Raw genomic sequence first — 21,388 nt, 5'->3', positions numbered from 1 at the left:
ACGTGGCTACAGATGTTTTTCAAAAGACAAATGTGAGAAGTGGAATGAACTTAGCAGTTAGTCTGTAGTATGAAAATTATGTTCTACAAAGAGTTGGACATTTCAGAAGGCTTTTTAGAGGTGAGCTGCGGGGAACAGACACACAGTAGGTAAACTCCTGCCTCCTCCAAACCCAGCCTTGCTCCACTCAGTGTGTTTCTACCTGTTTCTCATTTTTATGTATTGGAATTTCACAAGCCCAATACATATTTACTTTGATGAAAGACCTTCACTTCTTAAAAACTAAATAGATGAACAATAACTTTTTGAAAGCCATTAATAAAATTTCACCTCACAGAATTTCTTCATTTCACAGAAGAAAAACAAAGGCTCAGGGAGAGAACGTCATTTTTCTGTAGTCGTATATCTGGTTAGTGATAGACCTGTGTCCCAAATCCAGATGTGTGTCCAAATCCAGTACCTTTTCTAATTTATAGCCTCAGTCTCAGGTTTTCCCCACAGCCTGGCCCCAAGATTTCACTGAAGTATAATAACCAGTTAATATCTAACTGAAGAAAATGGGCTGGGACCTAGGGTCGTTGACTACAAAGAACAAGAGCTTGCCTGTTTGTTGACCCTTACTACTGGGGTGAGGACTAGAACTTCCCTTCTAGTGGTAAGCCATGTAGAGCTAAAGAATGAAAAGAAAATAGATGTGAAGTAGCAATATAGCATAAGGGATGAGAAAAATAAGCTCTGGTTCAAATTCTCACCCACCAATTAAATTGAATTTTCTTGTTTGTGAAATGACTAATAGTAATGTTCCCTTACATTATTCAAAATTAATTAAGTAGCCTATGTAAATTATTTAATACAATAACCAGCCTGGAATTATAGGCCTAATATCTGGAACTACTAGGGGTTAATAGTAACACCCATGTATATAGGCAAATTTCCGTTTTTGCCATAGCTGTGCACCTCAAATTGTGATTTCTGAATTTCAAAATTCAAAATGTTCTGAAATCTGAAACTATTGAGCACTGACATGATGCTCAAACACTTTTGGAACTGGGAGCATTTCAGAGTTCAGAATTTCAGAGAAGAGCTATTCAACAAGTGAAAGTCAATTCATATATTCTAAAACCTAAATAAATAACTGAAATCAGAAATATTCCTGGTTCCAAAAATTTCAGATAATTGAAATTCTACCTGTACCTTTAATGACCCATTGAAAACACGCACACGTGCGTGCGCGCACACACATACACACACACACACACACACACACACACACACACCTAGGTGTGGTGGCTGTAACCCCATTACTTGGAAAGCTGAGACAGGAGGATAGCAGGATCAAAGCCAGCCAGTGATTTAGGAAGGCCCTCAGAAACTTAGTAAGACCCTGTTTCAAAATAGAAACAATTGGGTGATATGTGCGTGTATGTCTCCACCATCTTGTTTCCCGTTAAGATGTATGACTATAATGCACCAATAAAAAATTTAAAAATAGCTGAGCGTGGTGGCACACACTTGTAATCGTCGCACTTGGGAGGTGGAGACAGGAGGATCGTGCAGGTTCGAAGCCAGCCTCGCTGGCTTAAGAGCCCCTGTTTCCAAATAAAATATAAAAGAGGTCTGGGAGTGTAACTTGGAGGTAGAAGAGTTCCATCCCCAGTACCACCAAAAAAAAAACTTTAAAATAAATAAATAAAAATAAAACGATGCTAGCTACAAAAAATAAATAAATAAAATAGGTCAGGGGATGTAGCTGGGAGATAAAATTGCTCCAGGGTTCAATCGCAGCAGCAGACACACACATACATCAGATATGCATCATGTGGTAAATTCTCATGTAATGTGTTAATACAGATGAGAAATAGTAGATTTGATGGAACATTTTTATTAAAATTTTCTATGACAAATATATTTTATTTTGAAAAGCACGCTGCCTACACTTCTTAGTAAAGAAATTTAGATTTTGGAAAGTTTTTACATGCTGTCTGTGGCACGAAAGTGTTCCTGTAACTGAAATATCCTGTGATGTTGCCTAAATCAATATTTCCCTTTGAGGAGCTTCTGTGAAATTCATTATTATGTAAAACAACCCTTACATCAAAAGACTTTGATAACCAATTTGCACTTCAGTTTAAAGGATTATAGAGAACTCATTTAAATATAAATCACCTCAAAGAGAAAAATGTGATCCTTATTCTAGCGTATTATACCTTCCAGTTTCTTGCAATGAATAATGCCTTCCACAGATCTTCTTGGAAGATCATCTATAAACGTAACACTAAAATTCAAACCTTGATTTTCACTTTGTGAAAACTGTCATTGTACTTCAGCACATGTTTAAGCTTTCCCAGTCACAAGACAGTTACTTTTAAAATGAGAGGCTTTGTCCTTCTGTGTGTGAGTGTGCCTTTCTTACTTTAACATGCTGGGAAGAAGATGAAATGTATTTAATTTATAACTTCATCCTCTTAATCAGTGTCTCCTGAATAGAGTCTATATTTATGCAGATAAGATTATCATCTTCCATATTTTCTGTACTTATGGAAGGAAATCAGGGCTGTATGGAAAGGGTTAACATTCTTTTATGGGAAATGAAGTGAAATGCATTAAAATTCATTAAAAAACTCAAAGCCTCCTTATTAAATTTAAAGGGGCACTCGTTTTAATGCTTAATTAGTTGAAAGCTAATTATTTGGTAGCTAGCATTTACTCTTCATTATTGCTCTTTTATACAATTCTCATTCCCAATTTACTATGAGTAACTTGATAATAAAAGTTTCCAGATAGCGGTAGGCCAGGAAGGAGATGGAGAGCTAGGAATAAAAGCCACAGTACATGGAACAAGTACTGAATTCAAGTTTTATACCATCATAGTTTTTCTTTGGAATTTTAAAACTCTCAGAGGTAACCACAATAAAATATAATTGCATGATGTTGGATTCTCAGTACCTTAAATTGCTTCTAATAGATGTTTGTGAGGTGCCCTATCTTCTCATTTGAGATCGTAAGCCTTCTGAGGGCAAAGTCATATCTTCTCTTCCACAACTCTGTACCACAACATATACTATGTACCAGGCATGAAACAAGTGTCATGATCTTCAAATGTAAACTACAAGAAGGGATGATGGCCTCCAATGGAAACTACAGGAATTTAAAATTATAATTAGTCTGATCTACATTGCATATATATTTTTCCATTGAATAAAACGTAACAAAAGTTCTTTGGAGATGTACTGACTTAGATTATAGAAAACAACAAATAACACTTAATATCAGTTTAGCTTCTAGTTGTGTCTCATTCCTAAGTGATTTTTTTAAGGAGCCACCTATAAAGTGCCAGATATAGATAGCATAATTAATATGGTTTACATTATGATGTTAAATAACCCAAAAGAATGAAAGGCACAAGAAGAAAAGTAGAGTGGGTATCATACAATGAATATATTTACTCGATAGCTAATTACATTATTTTAAAAAAACAAGATTTCTAGCTTAGGTTCCCTAATTGAAAGGGCAATGAGACATCATTTCATCCAACTTTATCCTCGGTGGCATGACTGGTGCCTGAGCAGCAGTCTACTGGAAAATTCCAATGATAACATTGGTGTGTTAAACCTAAGAACTAGAGACGTCACACGCCAAAGTCACATAAGGTAAATTCATCTTACCCATGTTTGTATAAGACATGATCTTTTAGAAAATTAAATTATTGCCCCAAAATTACAATATTACAAATTAACAAAAAAAAATATGACTTTTTGTGAAAATTGGAGTTTTTCAATACAGCTCTTCACTACACACATGGCACACACTTTTCAGTTAACATTTCTATCCAGCCAGTTAACATGTTTATTATATACTTGATTCTTTTTACATTTGTATCTGATACACTTTTAATAGATTCTCTTGATGCTGAACTGAAATGTTCCTTGCTTTCACTTGGTTCATTCCTCTTATGTCTTCTAAAACAATGCTTAATATCTTATTTCTTATTAATATAATAACCAAACAAATATCTAAAGAGACTTAAAATATTCTCACCACTCCAAAGCCTTCGACTAGTGAGTCAATATAATTAAGCTGATGGATATTCACCTCTCAGCTTCATTCATGTTTTGGTCAAAGGATCTTTGAAGCCTTCCTTTGTCTAGAGGAATTTCAAAAAGTCCTTGGGCTGCTCCTCTCATAAGTTGGTTTTGTGGCTTGAACCATTGTCATCTCTCATCTCTGGTCATTTTTATAGTTTGTCAAGCACAGAGTGTGATAGTCAAAATAGAAAATGTTGCTCCAGCTATGATGTGGCAGCTACAGTCTTTAATGTGGCTGTTTCTGCTATGAACTCCTGGCTGCCATCACTGAGAGTGTGGAGTGAATTGGTGATGCTCCCAGTTACAGATCATGCATTGAACACATGAACTGAGCTGTTTCCTCCTAAGCTACATCACAATAATGATGGTACTTTTAAAAAATGGAACCCCCCAGGTATAATGGGTACCAAATTTAAGAAGGTGGACAAATTATAGATAAGCATACTGACAATGCATACTAGAAAGCTAAGCCCAAGTTTAATGTTAGAACTCTTCAAGAGGCTCAGAATTGAATATACCATATTCAATTATTTATATTTTGTAAACTATAAACAGTTGGGTCTGTTTAGAAAACAGAGTCCCATATTCCCACTCTCAACTGTCCCTGCCTCACTTTGCCAGAAAGCTGAAGAAGTTTCCTCCGGAAAAGCTAAAACAGTGGTTGTTATGGAAGCCCAGGGGGAAAGATTAAAAGATGTTGACAAGGGGTTCCCAAAGAAGTGCTCAACCTGATCACTTACAGAAACAGTATCCTTCTGTGCCTACAAAGCTGCCTGCCCAGCAAAGTTACAGGATATAAAGTCAACCTAAAGCCAGGCTACAAGGTGGTGCACGCTTGTAATCCCAGCATTCGGGAGGCTGAGTCCTGGAGGATCACAGTTCGCAGACAACCTCAGCTACTTAGTGAGGCCCTCTGCAACTCAGTGAGACCGGTTTCAAAATAAAGAATAAAAAATAAAAATAGGGCAGGGGGTATAGCTCGGAGGTCAAATGCCCCTGGGTTCTATCCCCAGACCCTCAAAAAAAAAAATCAACCTAAAGAAATCATTTGCTTTTCTTTATGCCAACAATGAATCCACAATGAAAGAAATAAAGAAAACAATTCCATTCACTATAACCTCTAAACCAATAAAATATCTAGGAATAAACCTAACCAAAGATATAAAAGACCTCTACAAAGAAAACTATAAAACATTAAAGAAAAAAAATTGATGAAAACCTTGGAAGATGGAAAGATCTCCCATACTCATGGATAGGGAAAATAAATATCATCAAAATGGCCATTCTGCCAAAAGTGACCTGTAGATTCAATGCAATTCCTATTAAAATACCAATGACATTCTTCATAGACCTAGAAAAATCAGTCATGAATTTTATATGGAGAAAGAAAAGACCCAGAATAGCCAAAGCAATTCTCAGCAATAAGAACCATGCAGGAGGCATCACAATCCCGGACTTCAAATTATAATATAAAGCAATAGTAGTAAAAACAGCAGATAGAAGAAAACATTTAATATAAAAAAGAAGGGAAAAAAGGAAGGAAGAAGGAAGGAAGAAAAGAAATCTAAGGAAATATAGGTAGTACAGAAGAAAAATATTACAAAAAGAAAAATGTGAAAAACCACTGATAAATCAGAACACAAAACTATAGAAGATTCAGAGAAGAGATGAAAGACTTTTTTGAGTTAACAAATGGTAGCACAGATAACTCGAAGAACTTGAAATGCAAAAGTGTAGAACTCTTCCAAAAACTATAAAAGAAAGTAGAGAATAGAAGGAGGATATGAAAATTACAGGATGAATATCAGAATACAGGGTGCCAAAAAGAAAGTGGACCATCCAAAAACTTGTTTTTCAAGGATGGTGGGGGATTATCAAGACTAAAAGACATAGTTGACCGATTGACAAGATCCAGCAAATGGCTGAAAAATGCATGAAAATACGTGCACATCAAAGCATGTCATTGTGAGGCTGCAGAACATGAGGACAAAGTGAAGCTCCTATAAGCATTCGGTAAAAGAAAGGTAGAAAAAGACAACAGTTTTTATATAAAGAAATAGTAATTAGAATGCCTTAATATATTAACAACTACACCGAAGGCTAGAAGACAATTAAAACATGCCCTAAAAACTCTAGGTAAAGATTACTTATAACTGAAGATTCTATAACTAAATACCCAAACTATTAAATGTAAGGATAAATTAAAGATATCTTCAGATATGCAACATCTCAAAAGATTTCCTTCCAAATCACTTGTGGAAAGAAAAACTTAGATAATTAACATTTTAATGAGTTTATTTGAGTATTCAGTGATTCATGAATAGGAAGCACGGAGAAAAATTGTTGTGGGATCCACAAAGGAGACCAGAGGGGAATCTAAGGGCCTTCAGAAATAAGACAAATTCAGTATTTCATTAGATGAAGTGAAAAATCCCTTGAGAAACAATTGGCCATTTCTGGTTGGTTAAATTCTATTATTCCTAGGTGATGTCCCAAGACTCAGTAGCAGTCTTAGCCTAACAGCCTCCAGATATTTATTTTACTGTACCCTTTCCATGAAAAGTATTGGGAAATGCACTTCACCACCACAAGTAGGGAAACCAAGAAAAAGCAAAGCATGGCTTTCCTAAAGCAGAGAATTCAAACACAGTGGGAGAAGGGTGTCCTTGGATGGAATTAAGGAGATTCCAGGAAATGAGCTGTGCAGGAGACCTGGAAAGAAAGGAATCCAGTGGGAGCCTGCCCAAAGGCTCTGGAAGACTTTTCTAAACCAAGGAAACAGAGTAACTGCGGGTGGGAGAGTGAACTGATTGAGATGAGATTTACACACCTGTGAGAGGAAGGGATAAATTATGTAATTGTAAATTTGCATAAGTACATGAAATAGTAGAGAGCCAGGAGGGGGTGGAAGCTCGCCAAGTGCTGTGTATGTCACTATCACAGTAAACTATATTATGATGTGAAACTCTGATGCACCAATAAATGTACAAAAAGTAAATCCGAAGGCAATTTTTAATTTAAAAAATAATTATTGAGCCGGGCATGGTAGCGCACACTTGTAATCCCCGCGCTTGGGAGGCTGAGACAGTAGGATCACACAGGTTCGAAGCCAGCCTCAGCTGGCTTAAGAGACCCTGTTTCCAAATAAAATATAAAATAGGTCTGGGAGTTTAGCTCAGAGGTAGAAAACCCCTGGGTTCCATCCCCAATACCACCAAAAAAAATTATTGTTCAGGCAAGAAAAGTTACTAATTATATACTGACAGCTTAGCTGTGCAAAGTATTTTTATATTTAAAATTGTGGAAAAACTGGAAATTGATCTAACTCAATTTACAGTATTACTTTCTAGGGAGATGGGGAGTGAATTGGGATTGTGTGACCAAGAATTGAATCCACAGCTTCCTAAGAATAAGGTGAATACATAATGCATAAAATTGGAGGGAAAATAGAAATATATTCATTATTTTTGAGATATGAAGGCATATATTTAAAAAATCAACAAGTAAATAGAATGCCTTATGGAGCTAGAAATGGTCAGCAGGCAGCAACAGGAGACAGCTTTTTATAACAAATCTTGTAAACGTATTTGGCTACAAAAATTATGTTTTTAAAGAAGCTAAGTTTAAGGGAGAAAAAAGATAGAGTTGTCTTTAGTAAGAGGATCAAAACTTTTCTAACAGTTCCTCAAGAGCAACCTCAGCAACTTAACAAGACCCTCTTTCAAAATAAAAATGTCAGCAAGGAAGTCTATTCAAGACTAAGGTGATAACAAGTGGAGATGAAACTCAACTCTGAGAACAACAACAAAAAAAAAGCAGGAAGAGTTCTAGATGTTAGAAAAGAGGTGGAAAAGTATTGGTGGACAGTGCAGGAAGGTTGTCAGTGTCTTTAAGCAAACTATGTTTGCCAGTCGGCTCTTTACAAAGTTAGGCTCCTACTCTCCACAGAGCATGAATGAGAGACCCTATATTTCTTGATGGTTCATGTAAAAAAAAAAAATGGATCCTAGGCTTTAAGAAAAACATTCACAGGTTATAAAAGTTATATATCTCAAGTGGTCAGAAAAAGAACTTACAATTGCACGTTTTCTAAAATAAATATTCTAAGAAAAGAGAGATCTGAAGCCTATGGTCAGCAAGAAACCCAACATTTAGACAAGCAGAGGAGACCATGAAAGCAACCTTGTAATAACTCAGTTAAATTCTTTTAAATTGAACTCTGTCTCCCGAGTTTCCCATTTAAATGTATTTTGTTTCCTGTCTATGTCACCTCACTACTACAAACTCTGCCAGTCAGACTGGCCACGTCGGCGTTATCTTCTATTCCAAATCGGACTTTTGATATCTTTTTACTCCACCCGTTCTATTTTCCCAAGGCTACTGCTAATACCCAAACACTTATCATCTCTCCCATGCTCTGTTGCGCTCGCATTATTTTTAATAGCTTTATTGAAGTATATTTCACATAGAATAAAATTTACTCGTTTGACTTCATAATTTTATTGAGTGGCGCGACCATCACCACAAAACAGTTGGGACATTTCATTCCCCTAAGCATCACCTTCTTAGCTGGTCCCTCCACTTCTCAGTTGTTTCCTCTCCAATTCATCTTCCTTATGGCAAGTAGATTTACATTACTAAAACATCAAAGGCTCCAGACACCAATGAATCATAACATTTCACATCTCACTAGAGACTCAGTTCAACTTCCTGGCTGCAAGAAATTTGGGAACATCCTTATAAAATGTATGCAATGGAGAAAGTAATCTCAATCTCTCTCTCTCTCTCTCTCTCTCTCTCTCTCTCTCTCTCTCTCTCTCTCTCTCTCTCTCCCTCTCTCTCCCTCCCTCTCTCTCTCTCTCCCTTTCTCTCTCCTTCTCTCTCTCTTCTCTCTCTCTCTCTCTCTCTCTCTCTCTCTCTCTCTCTCTCTCTCTCTCAAAATTGTGAAATTTAAACAAAAAACAGAATGCCTCAGTTAATTTTTTTTAGCGATTTATATTGAATTTGTGGTCACCCGAACAACCCAGAATACTTCATGTGAACAACTTTAAGGTTATTTCCTCCTGGGATGTACTTATGCAGCATATTCTAATCCAAAAGCATTCCTCCTACATAATTTTCCTGAAATTCATTTGTGGGCTTAGTAGCATCATCCATGATAACATGCATATTTCGAAATGGCATTTGTTGAAATCATGAAATCATTGAGCTGAATTTGTATTACACACAGGTGTTTTAACAAAGTATTTTAAAAATACAGTTCATACTGGCATGCAAAAACAACAATTTCAAGATACTAACTTGGCTGTAATAAATAATGGAACTGTTTTTATATCAACATTATTTCCAACCATCTGCTAAGTACAATTCAGCTAGCAATTATCTAGCAATTAAGCCAGCATGTCAAAAAACTTAATTGCCAACTCAACCAATTTTCAGAGTTATATTAATGATAATAGCTATGCGGCAAACTCGACTTAATAAAAATGCTTTGAGCATAAATCTCAACAATTCTAACTTGTTTTCTGAATCTCATACAGCTTTTGAAGTAGAAATGAGCTGTGCAGAAAAATATTTGAATATGAGGATTAAAATTTAACATCAACTTCTTTTCCTTTCATGACTTTTTAAAGCCTTCCATATTTTTCCTCAAACAGAAATAGCTGTCGCTTGCTCTCTTTTTTTATTTCATAGTCATTGTTTAGCTAAAACATGTGCCCCTCACTAAAAAGACTTCTTCATTCTTGAACTTAAAAAATATCTGGGTTTTGAGAAATCCAAAGCATTTTCCTGGTGTGTCAAATAAGGCCTTTTTAATTCTTCTAGAAATATATTAGAAAACAGCCCAGCCCACAGAGTCAGAAATTCTTAAAGTGGAATTCCAACTTTTGCACTTATTACTTAGTGACCCTAGCACTTTACTTAACTGACATATGCCTCAGTTTCTCTGTGAGTTTAAGGATAAATAAAATAAGCTGCAGTGTGTTTCTAGGACTAAAGTCTATGAACATTCATAGTGAGCACATGATAAGCATTCACTAAATTGTAGCCATTATAATCCTCTTTTTCTTTTGTAATTTGTAATTTAAATAGCATTAGAGTTATGTGTTAGGCATAAGCTGCTGTCTTTTGGGATTCTAGTCTACTTTTTTTTTTTTTTTCAGTACTGAGGGTCGAACCCAGGAGCCTTGTACCTCCGAGCTACACTCCCAGCCCTATTTTTTAGTCTTTTTGTTTTTGAAACAGGGTCTCACTGAGTTGCGAAGGGCCTCGCTAAGTAGCTGAGGCACGGGCCCTGTACCTCCAAACTATACCCCCAGCCCTATTTTTTTAGTCTTTTTATTTTTGAAACAGGGTCTCACCAAGTTGCAAATGGCCTTGCTAAATAGCTCAGGCTGTCCATGAACTGCGATCCTCCAGTCTCCACCTCCTGAATGCTGGGATTACAAGCCTGAGCCACCATGCCCAGCCTTACTTTTTTTTTTAATAAATAATAAATAAATAAATAAATAAATAAATAAATAAAGACTACTCATTTCTCTGCTCAAAAGAAATGCCATGGTCATCCATCACTTCATCTTAAAGATGCCAACAGAGACTGCAAAAGATACCAACATTCAAAGCATACTTTCTCCCAAAAGTACTTAAAGATTTTACATTTTATTTTTCTCTGGAACACCTGTCAATATAACATGAACAATTTTCCCCTATGAAAACCCCACACTCCACTTCTCGTTCACTTTGACTTTATGGGGAGGGGCTTTTATGTAAAATATGGTAAGGAGGTTTCTTTCAGCTTCCTTCTGAATTAATAATTTTGACACTATTATGCCAAATTCAACTGTCATGTTGACTTTATGGAAAGAACTTGACACTCAAGATATTTATTTTCATTATTTAATTCCAGACAATTTATGAATATATTCAGGAAATATCTAATTTGTATATAAAGCTCTGAGTTAGTCACCAGGGAAACAAAGATAAAAAAAAGTACTTCTGCCCCTAAGAAGCTCTACTGGCAGACATATATGCACATGCACACACATACAAACACACACACACACACACACACACACACACACAAACACATGCACACATGTACAGTCACACATACTAACGAAAAATAAAAATGACAAGCAGGAAATTAATGCAGATAAAAAGTTTGTTACAAAGTTTAGAATAAACTAAACAATATTACTTATTCTGAGAGAAGTAAAATTTAATAATCATTCATAAAAGTGGAAAAAGTCGCTTTGTTTCTATTTCAGCAAGATAATTAATGAACCAAAATTTCTTGTTAACAAGCCAACAGTTTAATAACCAAGATATGTTTTCATGTGTGATTTTATTCATGGAACCTATTCTTATTTAATGATTACATTTCCCAGTGAGGTGATGACAGAAGTCAATGCTGACTGCATATTACTCTAAAGTATAGGCTGATGGCATTTCTGTCAACCACCAACAAATCAATTCCCATTATAATTAAAGCTTTTTGTCTCCACTCAGATAATGTCTTCCAAGCATTTAGCTTTCAAGTTAATGAGTGAATGAATGAATGAATGAATGAGAAAAAGTTACAGGGCTTCTTGTATTGAACTATATCAATACACAACTGCCCTTAAAATACAATACCAAAAGAATTACATACATGCTGTATGTTTATACAAAAGCCAGAAAGCAACATAATAAACTACGTCTATATAAACATGGAAATAAAGAGGCCATATCAAAGCCAAAATTCAAAGTTATCCTTTAATATATTCTTAAAAGATCAGTAGTGTTAAATGATTTGAGCAGGGACAATATGTTTATAGCAACTGAGTAATCAAAAGAGATGAAACAAGAACTATTTTTAGACTTTTATGATAATATCTTTGCATGATCTTTGCAGTTTTAAAACAAATTCACATCATTTTTGTTTTGTTTTGTTTTGCTATACAGGAGATTGAACCCAGAGGCATTGTACCTCCGAGATATACCCCCAGACTATTTATTATTATTTATTTTGAAACAGTGTCTCACTAAGTTGGAGAGGGCCTCACTCACTAAGTAGCTAAGGCTGGCTGCAAACCTGCTATCCTCTTGCCTCAGCCTCCTACATACTGGAATTACAGTGTGTGCCACCACACCTGGCTCAAATTAATATATAGTATCCTTGTTCCAGAGCCCAGCACCTCTCTGAAAGAGATCTTAGAGCTGGGTCTGGTGGAGCACGCTTGTAATCCCAGCATTTAGGAGGCTAAGACAGGAGGATCTCGGTTCTCAGATAGCCTCAGCTATTTAGTGAGGCCCTTTGCAACTCAGTGAGAACATGTTTCAAAATAAAGAATAAAAAATAGAGTTGGAGGTGTAGCTTGGAGGTAGAATGCCCCTGGGTTCAATCCTCAATACAGAGAGAGAGAGAGAGAGAGAGAGAGAGAGAGAGAGAGAGAGAGAGAGAGAGAGAGAGAGAGAGCACTTAGTTTTATGTTCACTTTTTAGAGAAAAAAAAACTACAGTTAATAGGACTAGTAATTAGCAGAAGTATGGATCTCATTTCCCATATATGCTCTAGGTATAAAGTATTTGGTGAAGAGCACAGAGCACATCAAATGTTTTTTGATAACTGACAGTACTGCTTTTTTCAATTTAAGAAAGATGGAGATTATATTATCTCCTTTGAGTATGGCAACGACCTTGTAAGGGAATAGGTCAAATTTCCAGAGAGTTTAAATATTGATAAGAAAATGGTAAAACAACAGTAGAAGCAAATGAAAGACAGTATTTGATCAGGGTTTTGGTTGTTCAAAGAAGGAGGGATTACATTCAGCTACATACATTACATACAGATCAAAAAAGTCACCTTAAATTCCAAAGATAATAAAAACAAAGTGATACATAAAACCAAATGTGGATTATGCATCTTTAAAATCCAGTCCTATGGCCAGGCATGGTGGCACACACTTGTAATCCCCGCACTTGGGAGGCAGAGACAGCAGGATCACGCTTCCATCTGGTTTGAGGCCATCCTCAACAACTTAGTGAGACTGTATTTCAAAACAAAAAATAAAAATGGCTGGGGTGTAGCTCAGAGATAGAATTCCCCTGGATTCAATTCTTAGTTATCTCCCAAAATGTGTAAATCAATGCTTATTTTCATTTTAACTCACATTATGAAAAAATGAGGAATGAATATCCCAGATTCTCTAAAAACTATTTTTATTGCCACAATATATCAATAAATAAGTTCCAAATGTATTATCTTTTTAAAACTCAAATCAAATGGTGGGAATGATGACATTCTTTTTTTTTTTTTGGGGGGGGGGTTGGTACTGAGGATGGAACCCAGGGACGTTCTACATCTGAGCTACACCCCTGGCCCTACTTTTTATTCTTTATTTTGAAACAGGATCTCACTGAGTTGCAAAGAACCTCACTAAGTAGCTGAAGCTAGCCGCAAACCATGATCCTCCTGTCTCAGCCTCCCAAATGCTGGGATTACAAGTGTGCACCACTACATCCAGCTTGGGATGACATTCTAATAAAATAAAAATAATAAAAATTAGTGAAAACAACCAGCTTTTAATATAATAACAAAAACACAGGAGAAGAAGAAAACTTGAGCTGATCTCATTTACTCAATAGTCAGCGTTTCTTGATACTTTCGCAGGAGAAGAAAATCAACCACCAGGGGAAATAATTACTATGCCATCAGCATAATCTCCATTTGAGTGGGTTTCTGTACGTAAAATGCACAGATTGTAACACTTAGAGGGAATCACATAAACGCATAAACGTAGAGTGTGGCTTTACTTCTTGAGCACTTATTATTTGCAAGTCTCTATACTAACACTTCCATTTACTATTCCAAACTCTGAAAGCTTGGGAAATAGTTACCCTAGTAGCATAAAACAGAAAACCAAACCTGTTGTAGGAGGGAGTGCTCAGCATTTCACATTTGCACAGCATCACAAACCCACTAAATGATGAAACTTGCCGTTGACCTAGGTTGTCAGACACCAGGATTTATGGTCTTAATCACTGCAGTTAAACACAGACAGGTGCTAACAGGAGTCAGACTGTTATTTCAAAGGATTGTTCACATAAATATCATCTGAAAGACAACATAATTATTTAGGTACTTTTTTTTTTCCACTTGGGTTTAAACTTGTCAGTGAGGTTTCTCTATTCTCTTTCCTTGAATGAGCAAATTCTAGGTTACATACCATTTTTGCCCTTCAGTTTTGTTTGTTTTTGGGGTGGTACTAGGGATTGAACTCAGGGGTATTTTGCCTCTGAGTTATATCCCCAGGCCTTTTTTTTTTTTTTTTTTTTGAAACAGGGTCTCACTAAGTTACCAAAGACCTTGCTAAATTGGCTGAGGCTGGACTTGAACCTACAATCTTCCTGTCTTAGCCTCCCAAGTACCAGGATTACAGGCATGTTCCATCGAGCCTAGCTTTGCCCTTCATTTTTTATATCTTTCCTCTTCAAAGAGACTTTCCTATTAGAAACGTCTATGTATTAAATACAGTAGTGAGATCTGTCAGTATTTTTGTGTGAATATTTACTTATGTACTACACCATATGAATTCCCTAATTTTTGTTAGTTTCATTAAAAAGTGACTATACTGCCGGGCGTGGTGGAGCACGCTTGTAATCCCTGTGCTTTGGTGGCGGAGACAGAAGGATCACGCAGGTTCGAAGCCAGTAGTGCTGGCTTAAGAGACCCTGTTTCCAAATAAAAATGAAGTATAAAATAGGTCTGGGAGTGTAGCCTGGAGGTAGAAGGGCTTCCAGGAACCCCAGTACCACCAAAAACAAACAAACAAGAAAAGTGACTATGCTAACATGTAATTCCTCACAGATATAGGTACATAATTTACCTGAGTACATAAACTCAACTGAAAACATCACACCACACTATTTTCTACATGCCTTTAACCTACTCAGTTTTCCTTTGATGGGTTGTTTTCTCATGGTTTATCCAAACGACGCACGAGCAACCCCAGGTAGTAGTTATTTGCTTTTTCCCCTGTAGAAGCTCAGAAGAAGCAATTGGAAGAGCGCATAGAGCTGATCCAAGAGGAATGTGTGTCAGAGAACGCAGATCACTCTACAGAGGAGCCCGCTGAAGGAGGGCAAGATGCCGATGGTGAAGAAATGACTGACGGGATAGAGGAGGACTTCGATGAAGATGGGGGTCACGAGCTGGTAGGAACCAAATGTCTGGTGTCAACATCCACCAGGAAGCAGCACTAGACTGTTAGCAACAGATGCATTCTAAATTACAGATTTAATCACTGGGGGCTTATTCTTTTCTTGTAAACATATATTTCAGACAACTTCAGTATAGTGCTTTGCACATAATAAGTGCTCAAAACTTTTAGTTAACTTGAAATATAAGAGTATAAATGACAGGACAATAAAAATAAATTATGAATATATATATATATATATATATATATATATATATCCCAAATGAAAGAGCTTTTGTTCCCAGAAGCTTCATTATAAAAGTAATCTTAACATTTGTATAATTATAAATTAACTTACAATGATATAATATGATGGTGACAAAGAACTATTTACTGGAATGGCTCCTTTTTTAACCTACTACTTGTACTCACTAATGAGATAATTATCTAAACTAGTTACATGGCCAACTGTCCTCTGTACTATTTTCTCACTGGGATGACCCCTTGATGTGTGGTCCACTTACCATTTTCAGTGTCTGTGCTGCTGGGTATTCAGTTGTTATGATTTGGGAATTTAGCTAAGACTTGATTCTTTACATGTCTTATTCTCCCAATATAGTAATTATTATACTGCTCATTTCCAGAGGCCCTTTTCTGTATAAACACACCAGAGATTTGGTAAATATATGTTGATGTGGCTGTTATTGCTGATACTTCACCAACCATGAAATTAAATATGCTATCTCAAAGGACTTGACTAATAATAATGATGCAAGAGCAAGTATGTGTATGTGTGTTGTTGTTGTTAACTTTCAATTATCTATGGATTGATAAATATTAAACTTGGATTATTCCAGGTAATATCAGATTTCAATTTGTTTTAATATATATTGCTACTAAGTAATTTTGCCAGGGTGGTTATCCTTATTGTTCAAGGTTGGTAATGAATTTATCCAGTTTCAAAGACAGATTAATTTCACAGAATTCTATACGGACTTTGAACATTCCAGCTCTGATTAAATTTAATGGCACCTTCTATTAGACTTCTCAAATACGAGCTTTCAACATCTACCCCTCTATCAAATTCTGCTTCAGTTGGAGAGATTTAAGCACCTGTTTTAGAATTATATTGATTTCAGGTATCTATTGATCAAGGACTAGAATAAAGGACAAATACATTCCTCAGCATCTTTTTAAGAAGGACTGCAATTCTACAACATGACTTCCTCAAATCATTATAAAGCAGCTTCTGTCTCAACAGTCCATTGCCACAAGAGGACTTTTTGTCACTATTCCCGCTATTCCCGATGGTTACCTCTCTGTTCTAATTTTAATTTACTTCTCAGCAGGATTTTGCGTAGTTTGCCACTTGCTTTTTCTGAGATTCTCCTAATTGCCAATTGAGTATTCTGTTTCCTAGGTTAGAAGCGTTCCCTTCATTTTCCCATTTATTTGAGTAACTCAGGGCTTCTTGTTAGGCCTCCTTCTCTTTCTACACTGTTTTCCAAGGTGACCGCATGGAATCTCAGACCTTTAAATAGTATCCATAAGCCAAAGATTTATTAATCTACATTTATATTTCTAATCTTTCTGGAATTCTCAACTCAAATATGTGGGGGCCTATCACCACAAATATTTCCAACAAACAAAACTTAACTTGGCCAAAACATTCTTGTTGTTTTTTTTTTTTTTTAGCTATTTTGTTCTTTTCACCATCTAGATTCCTTAATTTTTATGATATGTTGAATCACCATTCACATAGTTATTAAACTAAAATAGTAGGATTATTTTTGCCCTTCTGCTACCTGTTAATTCTACCTCAAAATCACAGCCTAAAGCTAGTCACATCTCCATAATCTTGGCCTATGCCAACGTCCCTTCTTTCAGATTCTTCAATAACTTTTAACTCAGTTTTCTTCAATTTTTTGTTTGCCTAGGCAACCCAATCTTCACAGAAAGATAAAAATCTGTATAAAACATGAATCAGAGACTGACACTCCCTCGCTTAATATAGTGCTTTTAGCATACTTAGAATCAAAATCCCCAGCACCGGGCATGGTGGCGCAGGCTTGTAATCCCCACACGCTTGGGAGGCGGAGACAGGAGGATCACGCAGGTTCGAAGCCAGCTGCGCCTGCTGGTTTAGGAGACCCTGTTTCCAAATAAAAATACAAAATAGGTCTGGGAGTGTAGCCTGGAGGTAGAAGGGCTTCCAGGAACCCCAGTACCACCAAAAAAAAAAAAAAAAGAATCAAAATCCCCAAATGTGTGATTGGACATCATGATGATGCTGGATGAAAGATGCCTGCAGAGAGAGGGGACTTGTGAAGGAAAGAGGGAATATTCCCCATGCTAATGGGAAAGGAACCTGGAACACAGTAGCAGTGCTGACTATTGCTAAGCATCTGAGGATCTGGTAGCAGGAGCTTTAAAAAGGTCAAATATAAACTGTGTCAGACAGTGATAACCTTTGGAATGTAAGAAAGGATAAACAGGATTACAGATCAAGAGAAGATGAAAATTTCAAAAACTAATATGGAAAACATACACGACTACTAATGTGGAAGTTATATTAAGATTGATGGTGTTCATAGTCAGCTGAGGTTAAAGACCAAGAATTAAGAGTTGTATTTTACACACTGTAAAATCTTTCAGGCTTACCTGGAGAATTTGTTAAAACAAATCATCATATCTCATCCTGAGAGTTTCTGATTCCACATACTAAGGAAAGTCTAGAAATTTACATTTTTTATTATTTTATTTATTTATTTATTTATTTATTTATTTATTTATTTATTTATTTATTTATTTTGGTGGTACTGTGGTTCCTGGAAGCCTTTCTAACTCTGGGCTACACTCCCAGACCTATTTTATTTTCAGAAACAGGGTCTCTTAAGCCAGCGCGGCTGGCTTTGAACCTGCGTGATCCTCCTGTCTCCGCCTCCCAAGCGTGGTGATTACAAGCATGCCATCACGTCCGGCGCTTAGAAATTTACATTTTTAAACATTCCTGAGTCATACTGATGCTGCTGGTTTGGTGACTACACATTTTGAGAACTACTATTAGGAAATTATCAATCTACCCAGGTATGAGATTATCTCTAAGAGTTTTTATCAAACCTGGTGAAAGGATGGAGAAAGCAAACAGGTTCAGAGTTGGATTTCTGTCAGATAAGTGTGAAGAAAAACAATAAATGGACTTGAGGATGTTAATAAACAGAGTGGCTGACTAGATAAGTCATAGAATCCAACCTGATAGGGAAGGAAGGGAGCACAGGCAGGAACTGAGAGCCAGAGAAGAAAGGAATAAAGTCTGCATGTGGCTAAGGACTACAGAAAGAAGGAACTAAAGGAATAAGAAAAAAATCAAGGGTTTTACTTGAACTGAACCATTTCAGAGATGTGACAATTACAGATGATTACATGACCTATGGGAGGAGGCATGGAAGGAGAATCCGAGCAAATGTTGGAGTAGACAATGATTTAAGGATATGAGAAGCTCAGATGCAAGATGGGTCATTAAATTGGCATGAAGTAACTTCAACTATTAGATAAGAAGTCAAGAGTAAATAGTTACTAGGTTGCCATAGAAGAGTTTGCATGGTCAATTTCAGTCCCAGATGTGTGACTGTATATCCCAACTGAATCACATTTAACAAATACTTTGAATCTCAGCCTTCTTATTTACAAAATAGAAAAGTTATCGGGGGTGTGCCGGTACACGTCTGTAACCCTAGAAACTCAGGAGACTGTGGCAGGAGGATCACAGGTTCCAGGCCACCCTGAGAAACTTAGCAAGACCATCTCAAAAACAAAAACAAAAACTGAGGATGGATTTCAGAGGTAGAGCACCACTGGGTTCAATCCCCAATACCATTAAATTTTTTTTTTTAGAAAATATAGGAGAAAGAGAGAAAAAAATCTATTCTGTTTGATTTTCCTTATGGTTAAGCATGTGTCCCAGAGGCATCATATTTGATGGGCCAAAGCTTAATCATAGAGTTATGGGAATAAATCCAGACCTGATGTTTGAATTATGCTCTAAACACATGGAAAGTAACTGATCAGGGTCCTGCTGCCTAGAATATCACTGTGTTCTAAGACTTAGAAAATAACAAATTAAGATGAATTGAATATTCTGGCTCTCATAAATAAATGGAAACTAGAGACTGTTTCCTAGTGATTGACGAAGAGACAATTTCCTGGTCTAGTTTCCTCCATTTTCTTCTTTCCAGAGCACCTGAACCAGATCGTTTTTGATTTTCAAAATGGAAAATAAAATCACAAATATCTTTCTGTCATAGAAGAGGGCATTACAGATTTAGACAGAAATGACAGTGATACAGTGTTTTATGCACTAGCAGTCAAGAAGATTCTGTTATCCACATGCCCAGGTGGTGCTCAAGACAAATGTGAAATATCATGCTAAGAGAATGGATGAAAAAGAATTGGAGCTGAAGCAAGGGAGGTCCAGCAAAATGAGCTGGGGGATGGCTTTAAGCGGTGTTGCCCCTGGTGAAACAGTGAAGGCTGAAGACACCAGCCCAGGCTGTTCATCCAACATCTAGTTCTAAATAACCACTTAGTAGAATTGATTTCCATGTAGCATTCTACTCTGCTAACATGGGGTAACCTATTATGTGTGAATCAGGTGTTACCAAAAAAAAAAAAAGCAAGATAAGTAAAATGATTGTTTGTTTTATACCTAAAATGAAATGTTTAAGAAAATGGGTTTTTTGTCTCAAGTAGCTTAGCATTTTATAGAGAGATGACTGATTTTCCTCATGTGCTAAAAAAAAAAAAAAAAAAAAAAAAAACAGTCTGGGACTTGCTACTTTATAAGAAGCCAGCCAAAGCTAAAAGTCTATGGATCTATCATAATCTATACCTATATATTTTATTAGTGCATAGAAATCTCAAGAACTTAATTTATTTAAAAGTAAATGCTTTACATTAATACCCTATGTATGCACTGATGTATGCACTGTCAAACCTGCTTAATAACCTACTATATTCCTATTTCTGAATAAATCTATTTAGCAAATATTTGTCGATGGACCACTAAGTGAATGTCACTGAGACTTGTGCTATGGGAATAAAGAATGAAAATCAAGAGGAATCACTAAAAAAAGAAATAAAATTATATTTCTTTCCTCAAGGAGTAACTCAGCTGGGTGTGGTGAGACACACTTGTAATTCCATTACTTAGGAGGCTGAGACAGGAGGATTGCAGGTTCATGGCCAGTCTCAGCTACTTTGTGAAACGCTCTGCAACTTAGTGAGACCCTGTTTCAAAATAAAGAATGAAAAATAGGGCTGGGGTGTAACTCAGACATAGAATACCCATGGATTTAACCCCCAGTACTTAAAAAAAAAAAAGGAAGAACTCACTGAGGATAAAGACCACAGACCAAAAATACAAAGCAGTGTATGCAAGAACAATATGGGGACACAGTGTACAGATGAGAAATCGCACATGGCTGGCATGTCCAATAAAGACTCCATGAAATAAGTGGGATTGAAACTCGACCTCAAAAGATGGCAACTCAAAGTAACAGCAAGCCAGGCACTGTGCGCATGTCTGTAATCAAGGCCCTCCAGAATTTAGTGACACCCTGTTTCAAAATTAAAAAAAATAAAATAGGACTAGGAGGTAGCTCAGAGGCAGAACACTTCTGGTTTCAATCCCCAGCACCACACACACACACACACACACACACACACACACACACACACACACGTACACACTTCCCCTTAGAACCTTTTATTGAAAATATGTTTGAAATCCAAAATTCATTAGATATTTTATTTGATAGGTAGGTAAGGAGGAAAATAGAGGTTTTTAAATAAAACTACTAGCAATTTCACAAATGACACACATGCCTATTGATCTTTTATTCTCTTTATTAACATCTACCGAATTGTGTTCACCTTCATATAAAATAATATAATTTAAGGTAAAAGTGGTCTGTGTCATAGTGGAACATACTCTATAAATGTCAGATCTTATTACTCTGCTAATTCAAAAAGAACAGTGAACTCTCTGCAGGTGTATGAGAAAAGGATTTTATGTACATTTTGAAAACCACAGAATTGTAAGGTGTGTTATGAAGCCTCACGAGG

The 21,388-nt window shown here is 36.3% G+C and overlaps 1 protein-coding gene across 1 annotated transcript in view; it reads left to right on the top strand.

The window, feature by feature from the left end:
- Window positions 1-15,329, top strand: part of RALYL (RALY RNA binding protein like) — a gene marked incomplete at its 3' end in the record, with an annotated part of 339,207 nt that extends 323,878 nt beyond the window's left edge. Inside the window, exon 7 of the mRNA XM_080694753.1 lies at window positions 15,109-15,329. Within this exon, the coding sequence (XP_080550879.1) occupies window positions 15,109-15,329 (221 nt within the window). The remainder of the gene's footprint in view (window positions 1-15,108) is intronic.
- Between the last annotated feature and the right edge of the window lie 6,059 nt (window positions 15,330-21,388).

This window comes from Muscardinus avellanarius (genome assembly GCF_963383645.1).
Source record: "Muscardinus avellanarius genome assembly, chromosome: 4".
Lineage (NCBI taxonomy): Eukaryota > Metazoa > Chordata > Mammalia > Rodentia > Gliridae > Muscardinus > Muscardinus avellanarius.
The sequence above is the reverse complement of the archived record's forward strand: the minus strand, read 5'-3'. Positions and strand labels throughout refer to the sequence as shown.